At 47.2% G+C, this 20,297-nt stretch overlaps 1 protein-coding gene across 1 annotated transcript; it reads right to left on the reverse strand.

Moving 5' to 3' along the window:
* Nucleotides 1–4,295: 4,295 nt before the first annotated feature.
* LOC129038651 (acyl-protein thioesterase 2-like) lies at nucleotides 4,296–5,585 on the reverse strand. Its single transcript, XM_054491880.2, has one exon. It carries the CDS (start codon nucleotides 5,564–5,566, stop codon nucleotides 4,862–4,864), a length of 705 nt encoding a protein of 234 aa, XP_054347855.2. The 5' UTR covers nucleotides 5,567–5,585; the 3' UTR covers nucleotides 4,296–4,861.
* Nucleotides 5,586–20,297: the final 14,712 nt, after the last annotated feature.

Here is a 20,297-nt window from a genome sequence, read left to right on the forward strand (position 1 = left end):
ACAGCAAAGGGGATGGATGTACACTTAAATAATAAGGAGGAAGCAAAAAATTGGGAATAACAGTCCAAACCACCACAGGGCCCTACTACCCCCAAGAAGTAGTATCCTCAGATTGATCTGGGAAATCCAAGAGCAGATGATGTTTCCCATGTGCCAAGAATATCAGTGGAGTGTCACACAGAGGGCCCCAAAAGCCAGCACACCAAGGATGATGGAGCAGGATGAAGAGACCCTAGGTCCTAGATAATATCGTTAAGGGGCTTACTGGCTGCTGACCTCCAGACATTTTTGAAATATGAAACAATTAAATGTCTTTATTAACTGACATTATTAGCTGAGTTTTCTGTTGCTTTCATCTGAATGCATCCTCACTGTTGCAGGACTCTATTTTTATGTTTATTTATTTATTTATTTTTGAGATGGAGTTTCACTCTTGTCGCCCAGGCTGGAGTGCAATGGCGCCATCTTGGCTCACTGCAACCTCCGCCTCCCGAGTTCAAGCGATTCTCCCACCTTAGCCTCCCCAGTAGCTGGGACTACAGGCATGTGCCACTACGCCAGGCTAATTTTGTATTTTTAGTGGTGACAGGTTTCACCATGTTGGCCAGGCTAGTCCTGACCTCAAGTGATCTGCCCACCTCGGCCTCCCAAAGTGCTGGGATTACAGGGTTGAGCCACCACGCCCAGCCTTGTTGCAGGACTCTTATTAACCCTATTTGTCCATGAGACCTAGAGACATTAAGGCTGGAGGTTGGGTTTTTTGTTTTGTTGTTGTTTTTTCAGGCAGCCCCCTGAACCAAAATGGGTTCAGAGAGACTCCCTGGAGGTTGGGTTTGATATCAGACTTTGTCCCCAGAGCACATGCTTTTACCCACCATTGTGGTATCCTACCTTCCAAGCTTGTGTGGGGCTGAAGTCTCTTATGTACTTGTAGTTTATTCAAAGGATAAAGTGGTAAAATGCCCTCATAGTGAAAAAGTGAAAGGTCTGTGCGTGGCAGTAAAAAAGTGCCAATGTGACCTTGTCTGGCCAGTAGCTGGTCACCTCAGGGAAGAGTCAGCTCCCAGAGGCCCCTACTCAGTTGTAAGGCTTGTCTTGGGATTGCCCCAGCTTTACTCAGAGAGGAATGCTGTAGTGATGGTGACTCCCACCCAACAATTTAGTCAAACCTGCATGCTTGAATCAGGCCCTCTCAAGTAACCTCCTCCCTTCATTACTCTATTCTCCTTTGAGATCCTGGGAAGGAAATTTAGCAAACAGCTGGTCTAAGCCATCAGCTTTCAGATCCACTCTATAGATTAAGATATCTGGATCACATGGAAATATTTGTCTAAGTTGATAACCAGGGACAGACCCAACCATGGTCTCCCCCACAGGAGGTGCTCAGTCAGGGTTTACTAATAAACAAACAAACCATCATCTAGTATTAAGGACTGATGATTGTCACTAGGATCCAGGGATAATTTGACTTAAAGTTCTATTTGCCACAATATTCAGCGTTATCGACATTCAAGGGAACTGAATGACGCTAGCCAAAGTCACACGAGACTGATAGGTAAGCTAGAATACCTGGGACATTGGTCTTTCCAGTGAGTAGTGAATTCTTGTGCCTCTGCCTAAGGCACTTCCTTGTACTAAGGTGCAGATGCAGACTAAACAAGATGATTACCCAACATGAGCCAGAGGGTCAGGACCTGGTGAGGGAAGTTTCTCCAGGGCCCTGCAGAAGCCACTGAGTTATCTGTGCCTTGGGTGGATTTAGGAATTTTGAAAGTGTGACTTAGGCCGGGTGTGGTGGCTGATGCCTGCAATCCCAGCACTTTGGGAGGCCAAGGCAGGCAGATCACGAGGTCAGGAGATCGAGACCATCCTGGCTAACATGGTGAAACCCTGTCTCTACTAAAAACACAAAAAATTAGCTGGGCGTGGTGGCGGGTGCCTGTAGTCCCACCAACTCAAGAGGCTGAGGCAGGAGGATGGCATGAACGTGGGAGGCGGAGCTTGCAGTGAGCCGAGATTGCACCACAACACTCCAGCCTGGGCGACAGAGTGAAACTCCGTCTCAAAAAAAAAAAAAAACAAAAACAAAAAACAAAAACAAAACAAAACAAAAAAACTGGAAAATCTAGTCCTGCCCAAGCTCCTCTCTCTGTCTTTGAGGGGAGCCAATCTCCAGAAATCTCTGCTGTCTTCCCCATTACCCTGCATGGCTGCTGGCTCCCAGGTGACCATCCCAGAATCTCCAAGTGTTCAGGGCCACCTCTGCTGCATCTGCCAGAACTCCCAAGCTTCACTGACCTCCTGTGATGATGGGGCTCCTGGTGCTGACACAGCTCGGCCTCTTTATGAGAGGCTCCTGCACAGAGGGACCAGGACTGCACGGACACCTCCTTGCCTAGGGCTCTGCTTCCACAGCTGGGCTGTAGCCCTTCTTTCTTCCTGTCTTCTTGGTTCTGAAGCAGGAGGCCTTCCCAGGGAACTCCGGTTTGCCATGTTTCTTTTACTCATTCGGCCAAACATATTTATTGGTGGCCAATTTTGTGACATCAATGTGCTAAGCACTGGGGTAGTGGTGAACAAAAGTTAGGTCCCTGTCCATGTAGCTTAGGGTCCAGCTGAGAATACCAACATTTAATAAGACATCACAATGAAATGTGCTGAGAGTCATGGAACAGGGACACCTAATCTAGTGGGAGAGACAGCAAAGCCCTTTCTAACAATGTGAAGTTTATGATGAGAACTGGAGAATAAGTAGAAATTAGCCCCGTAAAAGAATGGGGGCGAAGAGGCTTACTGTTTTATACAAATTGCTTCCAACAGCAGAAAAATGCTTCATGAGATAATTACGTAGATACAGAGTTATAACCAACATTAAAAACAAAACAAGCTGCCAGGCACGGTGGCTCACGTCTGTAATCCCAGCACTTTGGGAGGCCGATGTGGGCAGATCACGAGGTCAGGAATTCGAGACCAGCCTGGGGAGGCCAACATGGAGAAACCTTGTCTCTACTAAAAATACAAAAATTAACCGGGCGTGGTGGTGGGCGTCTGTAATCCCAGCTACCCAAGAGGCTGAGGCAGGAGAATCGCTTGAACCTGGGAGGCAGAGGTTGCAGTGAGCCGAGATTGTGCCACTGCACTCCAGCCTGGGCAACAGAGCAAGACTCCATCTCAAAAACATTAAAAAAAGAAAGAAAAGAAAACTAAAAACAAAACAAGCAAACAAACAAAAACCTTTCAAAAAAAGAGCATACTTTCAAACTATTTTATAAGACTTAATATAACCCAGCCTGGTCGCAGTGGCTCATGCCTGTAACCCCAGCATTTTGAGAAGCCAAGGCGGGTGGATCTCTTGAGGCCAGGAGTTCGAGACCAGCCTGGCCAACATGGCAAAACCTCATCTCTACTAAAAATTTAAAAACATTTTTTTTAAAAATTAGGCAACCATGGTGGCACATGCCTGTAATCCCAGCTATTCGGGACTCTGAGACACAAGAATAGCTTGAACCTGGGAGGTGGAGGTTGCAATGAGCTGAGACTGTGCCACTGCACTCCAGCTTGGGTGACAGAGCAAGACTCTATCTCAAAAAAAAAAAAAAAATTAATATAACTCTATAACAATATTAGACAAAGACAGTGAAAGAAAGGAAAGCTATAGGCTAATCTCACTGACAAACATACCTGGAAAAATCCTAAATAAAAGTTTTGCAAATCAAACCAAGCCGTGTGTGTGAGCATGTGTGTGTATTTGTGTACAATGCTAACTTGACAATGAAAAATAAAAAATCCATAAATAATGACTTATTCACTTAGCATAATGTTTTTGAGGTTCCTCACAGTTGTAGCATGTAATATATCACTACCGCATTCCTTTTTTTTTTTCTTTCCTTGAGACAGGGTCTTACTCTGTTGCCCAGGCTGGAGTGTAGTGATGCGATCATGGTTCACTGTAGCCTCCACCTCCTGGGCTCAAGTGATACTCCGACCTCTTGCCTTCCGAGTAGCTGGGACCACAGGCACGAGTCACCATGTCCAGCTAATTTTTTTTTTTTTTTTGAGGAAGCAATTTCTTTAATTTTATTGGAATCCAGGACACAACAAGAAAAACACCCAAAAACCACACGGAGACAGAAGATGAGACACAACTTCTTCCCCACCACCTCCCTGCTCTAGAGTGGGGACAAAGTGGGGCTGAGACAGCTGGGGGGAGACCTGAACCTCAGTCCAGCCCTATAGGCTCCAGGCCTGCAGGGAAGGAGGGTAATGGGGAGGCAGGGCCCGCCCCCCAGTGTAGGGAAACAGCTGAGGGAAGACCCCCCTCAAAAGGCTCCACCTCCTCACCAGCACTCCTGCCCAGGGACAGTGAGCCCACAGCAGCAAGGGGACCCCGGGGCCACGGCCACATTCATGACTGAGAAGCAGCTGAGTGGAGGCAGGAGACACGATTATCTGGGCAGAATCAGTTAGGGCAGGGGCCTGGGAGGGCCCCATGGGCCAAACCCTGACGTCACAGGAGGGGGCCCAAAGCGGGGCTAGTGAGTGAGGTCCTGAGTGAGTGAGTCAGCGGCTGGGCCCCTTTCTCCAGCTGCCTGTAACCCCTCCAATACTGCTGCCAGGGGGGCCCGCTTCCAGCGAAATGGGATAAGAAAGCAGCCTGCCCCTGCTGCAGACAGAGCCAGGTGGCTGAGGCCAGGAAGGAAGGCCCGGCCAGGCCTTGCCACATGCCCCCAGAGGCCTGTGGGAAAAGGACAGGTCCGGAAGGGTGGGGACAGGGGCTCGACCGGCTCAGATCCAAGATGGTGCCACGCTTGCTTGCTGAGTCCCCCATGAGCTGGGGTACTGCACTGGGGCCAGCGACTAGTTAGACAGGAGGCAGCAGCTTCTCAAGAAATTCCTTCACAGCTGCCATCTCCTGAGGACAGGAGCTGTGCATGACACCCGGGTATGTCTTGAACTGGACCCTGGCAGGTATGACAACAGACCGGAGCTTCTCAGCCGTCAGAGCCCCAAACCGTACAGGCACCATGGGGTCCAGCTCCCCATGGCACTGGAGGATGGCCAGGTCCTTGGCACTGCCATAAGCTGCCTGGGGTAAGGCCCGGTGCAGAGGCAGCCTGCAGCTCAACACCACGATGCCAGCCAGAGGGTGGGGGCAGGTGAGGGCCGTGTAGAGGGACAGGGCCCCGCCCTGTGAAAAGCCTCCCAGGATGATTCGATTGGCAGGGATCCCATTCTTCATTTCATGCTCAGTCAAGGCCTTGATGTTCTCTGCTGCCTTTTTGATGCCAGCCTCGTCCTCTGGGGCATCTGGACCCAGCCCCATCAGGTCAAACCAGGAGGGCATCACCATCTTCATGTTGAGGGTCACAGGGATCCTAGGCACATGGGGACAGATGTACTTGACATGAGGGAGCCGGATGGTGGAGAGGGCGTAAGCCCAGCTGTGCCCTGTGTCTCCAAGTCCATGTAAAAAAATAACCACGGCCGTTTCCCGCTCAGCTCCAGACACGGTGGCAGCATCGGTGAGCAGAGGCACAGACATGGTGTTACCACACATACACCACATGGCTCCATGGCAGGGGCCTCTACTCTCTGGGACTTCTGAGACTGCTTGGGCAATTCTCCTCTTTCTCCCGCAGACACACCCTCTTCCGCCTCGGCCGCCCCCACCGGAACACTAATTTTTTTATTTTTTTATTTTTAGTGGACATGGGGCCTCCCTATGTTACTTACCTAGCCTGGTCTCAAACTCCTAGGCTCCAGGGATCCTCTTGCCTCAGCCTCCGAAAGTGCTGGGATTACCATGCTCAGCCCATCACTCCCTGTGTTCCTTTTTTCTTTGAGACAGAGTCTTACTGTGTCACCCAGGCTGGAGTGCAGTGGTATGGTCATGGCTCACTGCAACATCGACCTCCCAGGCTCGAGTGATCCTCCCATCTCAACCTCCCTAGTAGCTGGCATTCCTTTTTATGGCTGAATAATACTCCACTGTATGTACAGATCACAATTTATTTATCCATTCATCAGTTAGCGGGCATTTGGGCTGTTTTCACCTTTTGGCTATTATAAATAATGCTGCTATAAACATTTGTATACAAGTTTCTGTGTGGCTATATATCTTCATTTTTCTTGGGTATATACCTGGGAGTGGAATTGCTGGATCATCTCCTAGATAAACAAAGCCAGACACTAGCTAAAGTGGTAAGGACAGGACAGGCACAGTGGCTCACGCCTGTAGTCCCAGCACTTTGGGAGGCCGAGGTGGGCGGATCACTTGAGGTAAGGAATTCAAGACCAGCCTGACCAACATGGTGAAACCCCATCTCTACTAAAATACAAAAATTAGCTGGGCATGGTGGTGAACACCTGTAATCCCAGCTACTCAGGAGACTGAGGCAGGAGAATCGCCTGAACCCAGGAGGCGGAGGTTGCAGTAAACGAAGATTGTGCCATTACACCCCAGCCTGGGCCACATAGCAAGTCTCCATCTCAAAATAATAATAAATAAATAAACAAACAAATAAATAAATAAATAAAGTGGTAAGAACAGATTTTAATCAGTGACATACTATTGCAATAGGGAAAAGAGTCTAGCTTGAACTGAACTCAACTTTGATTTGTAGAGATAACTGGGCATTTTAAAGCAAGAATGGAAGAACAGAGAGGGTGAGTGGGGACTCAATGACGTCAGAGAAGTGACAGATTACAAAAAGTGGGAAGGGGGTTGGTCTGTATTAAGCCCACCTGGACTTGTTAGCTGGGGCTTATCATTAGGCTCCTACACTCTCACAGCAGCTGGGAAACAGGGGCCTTACCTTCAGCTGTGGGCTGGAACAAACAGTATGTTCTTTTGGCAGCCTTGAGTTCTCTCAGTCAGACACTTTAAAGGGCATTAGGGTCATCCTAGAGATGTGGCCTTGAACTGTTAGAAACTATGTTAGTGTTCGTGAAAGTCTTTATCAGGTCGGACGCAGTAGCTCACGCCTATAATCCCAGCACTTTGGGAGGCTGAGATGGGAGGGTCACCTGCTGTCAGGAGTTCGAGACCAGCCTGGCCAACATACTGAAACCCCGTCTCTACTAAAAGTACAAAAATTAGCCAGGCATGGTGGCAGGTGCCTGTAATCCCAGCTACTCAGGAGGATGATGCAGTCGAATCGCCTGAACCCAGGAGGCAGAGGTTGCAGTCAGCCGAGATCGCACCACTGCACTCCAGACTGGGTGACACAGCAAGACTCCGTCTCAAAAAAAAAAAAAAAAAAAGTCCTTATCATCCAAGATTGAGGCCTAGCTGAGAAAGGGTTCAGAGGAACCTGGCATGCACTTGATCAGGAGAGAATCTTTGTTCATATGGCAAATCTGTGTTTAACTCTAAAAAATCCTGGTTATTTGGCCAGGTGTGGTGGCTCATGCCTGTAATCCTAGCACTTTGGGATGCCGAGGTGGGCAGATCACTTGAGGTCAGGAGTTCGAAACCAGCCTGGCCAACATGGTGAAACCCTATCTCTACTAAAAATACAAAAAAAACTAGCTGGGCATGGTGGCAGGCCCCTGTAATCCCAGCTACTCGGGAGGCTGAGGCAGGAGAATTGTTTGAACCCGGGAGGTGGAGGTTGCAGTGAGCGAAGAACGGGCCATTGCACTCCAGCCTGGGGGCAACAAGAGTGAAACTCTGTCTCAAAAAAAAAAAAAAATCCTAGTTAGCTTTTTTTTTTTTTTTTTTTTTTTTTGAGATGGAGTCTTGCTCTGTTGCCTAGGCTGGAGTGCAGTGGCGCGATCTCGGCTCACTGCAACCTCCACCTCCCTGGTTCACGCCATTCTCCTGCCTCAGCCTCCCGAGTAGCTGGGACTACAGGCACCTGCCACCACAACCCGCTAATTTTTTCTATTTTTAGTAGAGATGGAGTTTCACTGTGTTAGCCAGGATGGTCTCAATCTCCTGACCTCGTGATCTGCCCGCCTCAGCCTCCCAAAGTGCTGGGATTACAGGTGTGAGCCACCGTGCCCAGCCCCTGGTTATCTTTTTGTACCTTTTGAAATATATGTAAATATGCTGGTTTTGCAAACATTAAATTAATAATAAAAGCCATGCCATAGCAGACTACATCATATACAGGTATATAACCAAGAAAGAATTACTACCTAGAATTTACAAAGAACACCACAAATTGATATGAAAAAGACAACCAACCCAAGAGAAAAAAAAAATTTAAATAAAGGAAAGATAATCCCTCAAAGAGAAAATAGAAAATGCAAATTAATACTGACATTTTGGGCTTCAAAAAAAAAGCAAATTAAAATAACGACAAGGGCTGGGTGCGGTGGCTCATGCCTGTAATCCCAGCACTTTGGGAGGCTGAGGCGGGTGGATCATGAGGTCAGGAGTTCAAGACCAGCGTGGCCAAGATGGTGAAACCCCATCTCTACTAAAAATACAAAAATTAGCTGAGTGTGGTGGCAGGCGCCTATAATCCCTGCTACTCAGGAGGCAGAGGCAGGAGAGTTGCTTGAACCCAGAGAGGGGGTGGGAGCACAGAGGTTGTAGTGAGCTGAGATCGTACCACTGCACTCCAGCCTGGGCGACAGAGTGAGACTCCGTCTCAAAATAAATAAATAAATAAATAAATAAATAAATAAATAAATAAAATAACAATGAGGTGAAAAAAATAATAAAATAATAAAATAACAAGGCGACATTCATTAAATTGGCAAAGACAGGTTTGGGAATATCAGATATTGTTGAAGCTCCAGGGCAACAGGGACTCTCTTCTAGTGGATGGGAGTGTAAACCGGAAAAACCACTGTGGAGACCATTTGGCAATATCTAGTAGAGTTGATAATACAGCTCTACTTATGAGCTTATACCCAGCCTGTCCCACATTTGCTCAAGAAGGCATGCAGAAGTATGTTCATTGCAGCATTTTTTAATATAACAGTATATAAAGTAATTGGAAATAATTTAAAATCCATAAACAGAAGAATGGATACATTATTTGTGATATATTTATATAATTGAATATTAAAGAGCTGCATTATTCAACATGGTAGCAATGAGCCACATGTGGCTATTTAAACTTAAATTTAAATAATTAAAATTACATCTATGTTTTACATTTTAAAAATTTAAATTTAGTTCCTCGGCCAGGCACGGTGGTTCATGCCTGTAATCCCACCACTTTGGGAGGCCGAGGCGGGCAGATCAGGAGGTCAAGAGATCGAGACCATCCTGGCCAACAGGGTGAAACCCCATCTCTATTAAAAATACACAAATTAGTTGGGTGTGGTGGCACACGCCTGTAGTCCCAGCTACTCAGGAAGCTGAGGCAAGAGAATCCCTCGAACCTTGGAGGTGGAGGTTGCAGTGAGCTGAGATCATGCCACTGCACTCCAGCCTGGCGACAGAGCAAGACTCCATCTCAAAAATTAGTTCCTTAGTCACATTAGCCACATTTCAAGTGCTCAGTAGCCACATGTGATTAGTGAGTACCATGTTAGACAATGCTGATATAGAAAATTTCCATCATTGCAGAAAGTTCTATTGGACAGCACTATTCTACAACATAAAATGAGCTAACTGGGTCTAAATATTTCAAAAAGAAAAAAAAAAACAAAAGACATCAAAATATAAGACTCAAAAATATGAAGTTCATCAGAAAAAGAAAGCAAGTTGTAGAACACATAGAATATACTCCTATTTAAAATTTGGTGCAGCATGATGACTATAGTTAATAACAATGTATTGCAGGCCGGGTGCGGTGGCTCATGCCTGTAATCCCAGCACTTTGGGAGGCTGAGGAGGGCAGATCACCTGAGGTCAGGAGTTCAAGACCAGCCTGGCCAATATGGTGAAACCCCGTCACTACTAAAAATACAAAAATTAGCCAGGCGTGGTGGTGCACACCTGTAGTCCCAGCTACTCGGGAGGCTGGGGCAGGAGAATCTCATGGACCCAGAAGGCAGAGGTTGCAGTGAGACAAGATCACACCATTGTACCTCAGCCTGGGCGTCATAGCAAGACTCCCTCTCAAACAAAACAAAACAAAACAAAACTGGCTGGGCGCGGTGGCTCACGCCTGTAATCCCAGCACTTTGGGAGGCCGAGGCGGGTGGATAACGAGGTCAGGAGATCAAGATCATCCTGGCTAACACGGTGAAACCCCGTCTCTACTAAAAATACAAAAAAAAAAAAAAAAAAAATTAGCTGTGTAGTGGCGGACTCCTGTAGTCCCAGCTACTCGGGAGGCTGAGGCAGAAGAATGGCATGAACCCAGGAGGCGGAGCTTGCAGTGAGCAGAGATAGCACCACTGCACTCCAGCCTGGGTGACAGAGCGAAATTCCATCTCGAGAAAAAAACAAAACAAAACAAACCAAACCAATATATTGTATTCTTGAAAAATGTTAAGAGATTGAATGTTGTGTTCTCACCACAAAAATGATAATTATGTGAGGTAATGCATATGTTGATTAGCTAGATTTAGTCATTCCAAGTTTATATATGCTTCAAAATAGCATGTAATAGCTATCGAAACTAAGAATTAGGCTGGGCACAGAGGCTCACACCTGAAATCCCAGTGCTTTGGTAGGCCAAGGCAAGAGGATTGTGTGAACCCAAGAGTTTGAAACCAGCTTGGGCAATATAGGCAGGCCATGTCTCTACAAAAAATACAAAAAATTAGCTGGGCGTGGTGGCTGGAGCCTGTAGTCTCAGCTATAGGCTGAGCTGGGAGGATCACCGGAGCCCAGGTGTTTGAGACTGCAGTGAGCCGTGACTGTGGCAGTGCCCCCCAGCCTGGGAGACTCGTCTCAAAAAAATAATGAAAATAAAAATAAAAAAGCAGGCCAGGCGCGGTGGCTTATGCCTGTAATCCCAGCACTTCCGGAGGCTGACGTGGACGGATCACTTGAGGCCAGGAGCTCAGGAACAGTCTGGCCAACAAGGAGAAACCCCATCTCTATCAAAAAATAAAAAAAATTAACTGGACATGGTGGTGCATGCTTGTAGTCCCAGCTACTCTGGAGGTTGAGGCATGAGAATCTCTTGAATCCAGGAGGTTGAAGTTGCAGTGAGCCAAGAAGATCATTCTACTGCACTCCAGTCTGGGTGACAGAGCTAGAATTTGTCTCAAAAATAAATAAATAAATATTTAATAAATAAATAAATAATCAAACCAAAACCAAACCATCATGTCCTATATGATAAATATGTAAAATTTATCTGTCAATTTAAAAATAATAGGCTGGGCACGTTGGCTCATGCCTGTAATCCCAGCACTTTGGAAGGCCAAGGCAGGTGGATCACCTGAGGTCAGGAGTTCGAGACCAGCCTGGCCAACATAGCGAAACCCTGTCTGTACTAAAAATACAAAAATTACCTGGGCGTGTAATCCCAGCACTTTGGGAGGCCGAGGCAGGCGGATCATGAGGTCAGGAGATCGAGACCATCCTGGCTAACATGGTGAAACCCCGTCTCTACTAAAAAAATACAAAAAATTAGCCAAGCGTTGTGGCAGGCGCCTGTAGTCCCAGCTACTTGGGAGGCTGAGGCGGGAGAATAGCGTGAACCCAGGAGGCGGAGCTTGCAGTGAGCCGAGATTGCGCCACTGCACTCCAGCCTGGGCGACAGAATGAGACTCTGTCTCAAAAAAAAAAAAAAAAAAAAAAAAAATTACCTGGGCATGGTGGCAGGCTCCTGTAATCCAGCTACTCTGGAGGGTGAGGGCAGGGAAACTGCTGGAACCTAGGAGGTGGAGGTTGCAGTTACCCGAGATCGCGCCACTGCACTCCAGCTTGAGCAGCAGAGGGAGATTTTGTCTCAAAAAAAGAAAATAATAATAATACCAATAATCCAGAAATAAATAAATAAATAAAGTTTGGACGAAATTGATGACATTCGTTGTCTCCAGGGGAGGGAAGTATGTGGATGAGGGATGAAGTGGGAGGGAGATTGTCACATATACCCTTTCTCTTCTTTTACACTTCAAACCCTGCAGTTGTATCATGTATTCAAAAATAAAATAAATTTTTCCAGTACCAATCAAGTCCAAGAAAAAGGCCGAATATGTGTACAATCTGTATGGATGTTGACATACCATATTTATTAGTTACTTATTGAAAGCCATCCACCAGGTTATTATTTTTTATTTTTTATTTTTGAGACAAAGCCTTGCTCTGTCAACCAGGCTGGAGTGCAATGGTGTGATTTTGGCTAACTGCAACCTCTGCCTCCTGGGTTCAAGCGATTCTCCTGCCTCAGCCTCCTTAGTAGCTGGGATTACAGGTGTATGCCACCATGCCCGGCTAATGTTTGTATATTTAGTAGAGACGGGGTTTCGCCATTTTGACTAGGCTGTTTTCGAACTCCCAACCTCTAGCCTCTGTGATCTGCCCCGCTCGGCCTTCCAAAGTGCTGGGATTACAGGCGTGAGTCACCTCACTGTGCCTAGCCCTAGGTTATTTTTAAAACATAGTCTTGTGATTCTTCTCTGTGATGATTCTACATTTCCAAAGTGTGAAATTTATCAGTAATGACGTTTTCCTGTCTTTTTTTTTTTTTGAGACAGAGTCTCACTCTGTCGTCCAGGATGGAGTGCAGTGGCACGATCTCGGCTCACTCCAAGTTCCGCCTTCTGGGTTCACTCCATTCTCCTGCCTCAGCCTCCCAAGTAGTTGGGACTACAGGCGCCGGCCACCACACCTGGCTAGTTTTTTGTATTTTTAGTAGAGACGGGGTTTCACCGTGTTAGCCAGGATGGTCTTGATCTCCTGACCTCGTGATGTGCCCACCTCAGCCTCCCAAAGTGCTGGGATTCCAGGAGTGAGCCACCACGCCTGGCCTTTTTTTTTTTTTTTTTTTTTTTTTTTTTGAGCTAGAGTCTTGCTCTGTCGCTCAGGCTGGAGTACAGTGGCAGGATCTCAGCTCACTGCAACCTCTGCCTCCCGGGTTCAGGCAATTCTCCTGCCTCAGCGCCGAGTAGCTGGGATTACAGGTGCCCGCCACCATGTCCAGCTAATTTTTGTATTTTTAGTAGATACAGGGTTTTGCCATGTTGGCCAGGCTGATCTAGAACTCCTGACCTCAGGTGATCCGCCCACGACGGCCTCTCAAAGTCCTGGGATTCCAGGCATGAGCCACCGCACTGGGCCTGTGTTACTTATTTTAAAAAAGAGGGCAAATTATTAGTGTTGGTGTGGTATAGTGTGAAATATATTTGATCTTTGTTCCCGTTCCCGTCACAGAACTCCTAACACTTGGAATTTCCAGAGTGATGAATGTCTTCTGTTGTTTTATTTTTTTTGAGACGGAGTCTTGCTCTCGTCACCCAGGTTGGAGTGCAATGGCGTAATCCCGGGTTCAAGCAATTCTCCTGCTTCAGCCTCCCAAGTAGCTGGGATTACAGATGCGTGCCACCACACCAGGCTAATTTTTGTAGTTTTAGTAGAGATGGGGTTTCATCATATTGGCCAGGCTGGTCTCGAACTCCTGACCTCATTATCCGCCTGCCTCAGCCTTCCAAAGTGCTGGGATTACAGACGTGAGCCACCTCGCCTGGTTGTTGTTTTATTTTTTAACTTTTTTTTTCCTTGAATAGAGACAGGCAAATTACTATGCTGCTCAGACTGGTTTTGAACTCTTGGGCTCAAGTGATCCTCCTGCCTCTGCTTCCCAAAGTGTTGGGCCACAGTGCCAGGCCAGGAGTGTCTTTTATTATTCATAATGAGCTCTTTTGGATCACACCAGAGTTTATGCTAATGAGATGAGTTAGGGTGAGGCCCCTAAGTAGCCTCAGGATGGGGCTGGGCACCAGAAATACCAAGGTATTAAAGGAGTAGATTTGGAATTTTCAGCCTCACCCACCAACTTCCAGGAAAAGGAGCGGTGTTTGAAGATTAAGCTTTATAAAAACTCCTTTTTTGGCTGGGCACGGTGGCTCACGCCTGTAATCCCAGCACTTTGGGAGGCCAAGGTGGTTGGATCACGAGGTCAGGAGTTTGAGACAAGCCTGGCCAACATAGTGAAACCCCTGTCTCTACTAAAAATACAAAAATTAGCTGGGCATGGTGGCGCACGCCTGTAGTCCCAGCTACTCGGGAGGCTGAGGCAGGAGAATCGCCGGAACCCAGGAGGCGGAGCTTGCAATGAGCCAAAATCAGGCCACTGCACTCCAGCCTGGGTGACAGAGTGAGAATCCGTCTCAAAAAAAATTTTTTTGAGACAGAGTACTCTGTCACCCAGGCTGGAGTGTAGTGGTGTGATCTTGGCTCACTGCAACCTCTGCCTGCTGGGTTCAAGGGATTCTCCTGCCTCAGCCTCCCAAGTAGCTGGGATTACAGGTGCCCACAACCATGCCTGGCTAATTTTTGTATTTTTAGTAGAGATGGGATTTTGCCATATTGGCCAGGCTGGTCTCGAACTCCTTACCTCAGGTGATCTGCCCATCTCGGCCTCCCAAAGTATTGAGATTACAGGCGAGAGCCACCACACCCAGCCTATAAGAACTCTTTTTTTTTTTGCTGAGACGGAGTCTTGCTCTGTCACCCAGGCTGGAGTGCAGTGGCCTGGCCATAAAAACTCTTTGTTTTTTTTTTTTTTTTTTTGAGACGGAGTCTCACTCTGTCGCCCAGGCTGGAGTGCAGTGGCGCGATCTCAGCTCACTGCAAGCTCCGCCTCCCGGGTTCACCCCATTCTCCTGCCTCAGCCTCCCGAGTAGCTGGGACTACAGGCGCATGCCACCACGCCTGGCTAATTTTTTGTATTTTTTAGTAGAGACGGGGTTTCACCATGTTAGCCAGGATGGTCTTGATCTCCTGACCTCGTGATCCACCCGCCTCGGCCTCCCAAAGTGCTGGGATTAGAAGCGTCAGCCATCCCGCCCGGCCATAAAAACTCTTGAACAAGAATGGATGGGGGCTGGGCGCGGTGGCTCATGCCTGTAATCCTAGCCCTTTGCTGAGGTTGGCAAATCACTTGAGGTCAGGAGTTGGAGACCAGCCTGGCCAACATAGCAAAACACTGTCTCTACTAAAAATACAAAAAGTAGCCAGGCGTGGTGGAAGTTGCCAGTAATCTCAGCTACTCAGAAGGCTGAGGCTGGATAATTCCTTGAACCCAAGAGGCGGAAGGTGCAGTGAGCCGAGATCTTGCCATTGCACTCTAGCCTAGGCAACAGAGTGCAACTGCCTCTCAAAAAAAAAAAAAAAGAATTGATGGGCTGGCAGGCTACCGACACTTGGAGGTGCTGGGAGGGTGGTGCCCAGATGGGCCATGGAAGCGCCAAGCCTCTTCCTCCTGAAAGCTCACCCTATGCATCTTTTAAATCTAGCTATTCATCTATATCTTTTATAACATCCTTTATAATTAAGTGATAAACGTGTTTCCCTGAGTTCTGTTAGCAATCCTAGCAAATTATGAAGCCAAGGAGGGGGTTGTGGGAACCCTGATTTATAGCAGGTTTGTCAGAAGCACAGATCACAGCCTTGGTCTTGGAATTGGCATCTAAAGTGGGAAGCAGTCTTTTGGGACTCAGCCCTCCACCTGTGGAATCTGATACCATCTCCAGGTAGCTAGTGGCTGAATTGAATCAAATAGGACACTCAGTGTTTGCTGGATAGTTAACTGTTTGGTGTGTGGAGAAAAAGTCCCATACATCTGGTCACAAGTGTTTTGTGTTGTGTGAGCAGACAGGGAGGGTCTTCAGGGATTATAGAAATTTAATCACCCTGAGCAATTGGCTTGTTTTACAGCCTCCTGCCCAGCAGCCTCTTTTTTCCTAAACCCTGTGTTGAGTGCAGTCACCTAGTTGGTTAAAACTGGCTCCTGGCAGACCCCAGCAACTTGTAGAAACCCAAGTGAAAGTTTCTCATTACCATGCTGAAGTCTCCATCCTGGGAGGAGCTGTGGCTTCATTCTCACAGCATGTGACCTGTGTGCGGGCGTGAGGATTCACTGTGTTTCCACAACTGGGACCCCTCCTCTACATGCAATGAGGCACCCTCTCCCCTCCCCATCGCCCCCTAAAATCCTCCTGTCACTTCTCTCCGGGAGACACTGCTTTGAAGAATCCTCCCAGTGCTCTCCTTACTTGTGACGAGTAATTAATTATTGATTAAATTTAACTATTGATTAAAACCTGCCTTGTGGAGAGTCATTTGTTATTTGCCAGGCAAACAAACCCCGGTTTTTTTCAGGTAACAAGAGTATGGTGGAAGAAAACAGTTTAGGTCAGGCACAGTGGTGCATGCCTGTAATCCCAGCACTTTGGGAGGCTGAGGCAGGTGGGAGGAACACTTGAGCCCAGGTGTTGGAGACCAGCCTGGGCAACATAGTGAGACACCCCCAACTCCACCCCCATAAAAAAAAAAAAAAAAAAAAAAAAGATGTAATCCTAGCACTTTGGGAGGCTGAGGCGGGCGGATCACCTGAGGTCAAGAGTTGCAGACCAGCCTGGGCAACATGGTGAAACCCCGTTTCTATTCAAAATATAAAAAAATTAGCCAAGCATGGTGGTGGGCACCTGTAATCCCAGCTACTCCGGAGGCTGAGGCAGGAGAATTGCTTGAACCCGGGAGGTGGAGGTTGCAGTGAGCTGAGATCCTGCCATTGCACTCCAGCCTGGGTGACAGATTGACACTTAGTCTCAAAAAAAAAAAAAAAAAAAAGAAGCCGGGCACAGTGGCTCACACCTGTAATCCTAGCACTTTGGGAGGTCGAAGCGGGTGGATCACCTGAGGTCAGGAGTTTGAGACCAGCCTGGCCAACATGGTGAAACCCCATCTCTACTAAAAATACAAAAATTAGCCGGGTGGGGTGGCACAGGCCTGTAATCCCAGCTACTCGGGACGCTGAGGCAAGAATTGCTTGAACCTGGGAGGTATAGGTTGCTGTGAGTTGAGATCACGCCAATGCACTCCAGCCTGGGTGACAGGGTAGGACTCTGTCTCAAAAAAAAAAAAAAAAAAAAAATTGTGTTTACAGTTGTATAAGGAAGTGGTGAGTCTGTGAGGTTTGTTGAGGCTCAGAAGTTAATACCCCAAAATATGCTGACATGCTGAACTGAAGAAGAAACTTCAAGGTTTCTCTGACCTCTCTTCTCAACCAGCTCTCCCACAGCCAGGATGAGTTATTCTCTGAAGTTCCTTTATCTGCTTCGAGTCCAGACATACCACAAAGAACAATTGTTTTCTCTTCCCCTCCCTATAAGATCAGGAATGGAATCACACCTGAGCAGGTCCTTTCCCAAGAGAGTCTGTCTCTCAGGCTCATTCACATTCCACAGAGAACTATTCAAAAATTAATCTCTATCTCTGGGCCCATTCATTCTCCCTAGTAATCGCCTATGGCCCCTCAAGAGAATTCCTGTTCCTTATCCCATAACCTGTTTTGCCAGGATGGTAAATAAGCTCCTGAACCCTGTTGTGGATTGGTTAATCAGTCTGTGGTTCTCTCCGTGTACACATTAATCCATTTATATGCCTCTTCTCCAATGCATCTTTTTTTTTTTTTGGACAGACTCTCGCTCTGTCGACAGGGCTGGAGTGCAATGGCACAATCTCACCTCACTGCAACCTCCACCTCCTGGGCTCAAGTGATTCTCCTGTCTCAGCCACCCGAGTAGCTGGGATTACAAGCACATGCCACTGCGCCCAGCTAATTTTTATATTTTCACCATGTTTCCAGGCTGGTTTTGAACTCCTGACCTCAGGTGATCCACCCGACTCAGCCTCCCAAAGTGCTGGGATTACAGACGTGAGCCACCGTGCCCAGCCTGCATCTATCTTTTGTGAGCTGATTTTCCAGCCAACCTTCAGAGGGCGAAAGGGAAGTTTTCCTTTGGCCCATACAGGTTCATTATAGCTATTCTATGTAGTTTTCTACTTAAGTATGTCATAATTTCAAAAGAGAGAAAGAGAAGGGAGAAAATTGTTTTAAGCTTTCAATGTGAAGGCCTGGCACTTTTAAAGAATAACAGCTTCTGTGGCCAGACTTTTAGTGTCAGTGTGGACTTTCCCTGGAGAAGTCCGGCCAGATGGGCAGACTGGGCAGATGCTTATACTGATTAGCAAGATTTAGCTAATGGGCAGAGCTGTCACAATGCACTGGTTGAAATGGTGCAAAAAAATAATGTAAGGCTTTTTTTTTTTTTTTGGTACAGGATCTGGCTCTGTTGTCCATGCTGGAGTACAGTTGCTCAATCTTGGCTCACTGTAACCTCCATTTCCTGGACTCATGCCATCCTCTCACTTCAGCCTTCTGAGAAGCTGGGACTACAGGAATGCACCACCACACCCGGCTAATTTTTGTATTTTTTGTAGAGATGGGGTTTCACCATGTTAACTAGGCTGGTCTCATAACCGCCCAATGTGCTTACCTTGCCCACTGCCTAGACAGAGCCGATTTCTCAAGACAGAGGAATTGCAATAGAGAAAGAGTAATTCACGCAGAGCCTGCTGTGTGGGAGACTGGAGTTTTATTATTACTCAAATCAGTCTGCCCAAGAATTCAGGGAGCAGAGTTTGTTTTTGTTGTTGTTGTTTTGTTCTGTTTTTTGAGACGGAGTCTCTCTCTGTCACCCAGGCTGGAGTGCAATGGCAAAATCTTGGCTCACTGCAACCTCCACCTCCCAGGTTCAAGTGATTCTCCTGCCTCAGCCTCAGTAGCTGGGATTACAGGCCTGTGCCACCATACCTGGCTGATTTTTGTATTTTTAGAGACGGGGTTTCACCATGTTGGCCAGGCTGGTCTTAAACTCCTGACCTCAGGTGATCCACCCACCTGACCTCAGGTGATCCATCTGCCTCAGCCTCCCAAAGTGCTGGGATTACAGGCACCAGCCACCTCGCCCAGCCTGGGGAGCAGAGTTTTTAAGGACAACTTGGTGGGTCAGGGGAAGCCAGTGAGCCAGGAGTGCTGATTGGTCAGAGATGAAATCATAGGGAGTCTAAGCTGTCTTCTTGTGTTGAGTCAGTTCCTGGGTGGGGTCCATAAGATCAGATGAGCCAGTTAATCAATCTGGGTGGTACCAGCTGATCCATCAAGTGCGGGGTCTGCAAAATGTCTCAAGCCCTGATTTTAGGAGATGTTTAGGGAGGGTCAGAATCTTGTAGCCTTCACCTGCATGACTCCTAAACCGTAATTTCTTTCTGTTTTTTTTTTTCTTGAGACAGAGTTTTGTTCTTGTTGTCCAGGCTGGAGTGCAATGGCGCAATCTCGGCTCACTGCAATTTCTGCCTCTGGGGTTCTAGCGATTCTCCTGTCTCAGCCTCCTGAGTAGCTGGGATTACAGGCACATGCCACCACGCCCAGCTAGTTTTTGTATTTTTAGTAGAGATGGGGTTTCATGATATTGGTCAGGCTGGTCTCGAACTCCTGACCTCAGGTGATCCGCCCGCCTCTGCCTCCCAAAGTGCTGGGATTACAGGCATGAGCCACTGCACCCAGCCTAAACCATAATTTCTAATCTGTGTTAGTCCTACAAAGGCAATCTGGTCCCCAGGCAAGAAGGAGGTCTGTTTTGGGAAAGGGCTATTATTGTCTTTGTTTTAAATTATAAACCAAGTTTCTCCCAAAGTTAGTTCAGCCTAGGCCCAGGAATGAATGACAGCTTGGAAGTTAGAAGCAAGATGGAGTCGGTTAAGTTAGATTTCTTTCACTGTCTCAGTCATAATTTTGCAAAGGCAGTTTCAGTCTCGAACTCCTGAGCTCAAGCAATTCACCCACCTTGCCCTCCCAAAGTGTTGGGACTACAGGCCTGAGGAACCATGCCCAACCTGTAAGGCCTTTTTAAAAAAATATAAAATCAGATATGAAGTTTTCTTTGGACTGGGCGTGGTGGCTCACGCCTGTAGTCCCAGCAATTTGGGAGGCTGAAGCACGTGGATCACCTGAGGTCAGGAGTTCAAGACCAGCCTGGCCAACACGGTGAAATCTCATCTTTACTAAAAATAAAAAAAAAAAAACTAGCCAGACGTGGTGATGGGCGCCTGTAATCCCAGCTACTCAGGAGGCTAAGGCAGGAGAATCACTTGAACCTGGGAGGTGGAGGCTGCAGTGAGCTGAGATCTTGCCATCGCAAATCAGCCTGGGCAACAAGAGGGAAACATACAACTCTGTCTCAAAAAAAAAAAAACAGGTTTCTTTGAAGAATTGTTGCCAGAAAGTGGTCATGATCCAAACCCCAAGAGAGAGTTCTTGGATCTCATGCAACAAAGAATTCAAGGCAAATCCATAAAGTGAAAGCAAGTTTATTAGAGAAGTTAAGAAACAAAAGAAGGTTACTCCAAAGGCAGTGCAGCCCTGAGG

Source organism: Pongo pygmaeus, chromosome 5 (assembly GCF_028885625.2).
Source record: "Pongo pygmaeus isolate AG05252 chromosome 5, NHGRI_mPonPyg2-v2.0_pri, whole genome shotgun sequence".
NCBI lineage: Eukaryota > Metazoa > Chordata > Mammalia > Primates > Hominidae > Pongo > Pongo pygmaeus.

Coding starts and splice junctions, on each gene's coding strand:
- LOC129038651 (XM_054491880.2), bottom strand. CDS start 5,566: ATGTGGTGTATGTGTGGTAACACCATGTCTGTGCCTCTGCTCACCGAT.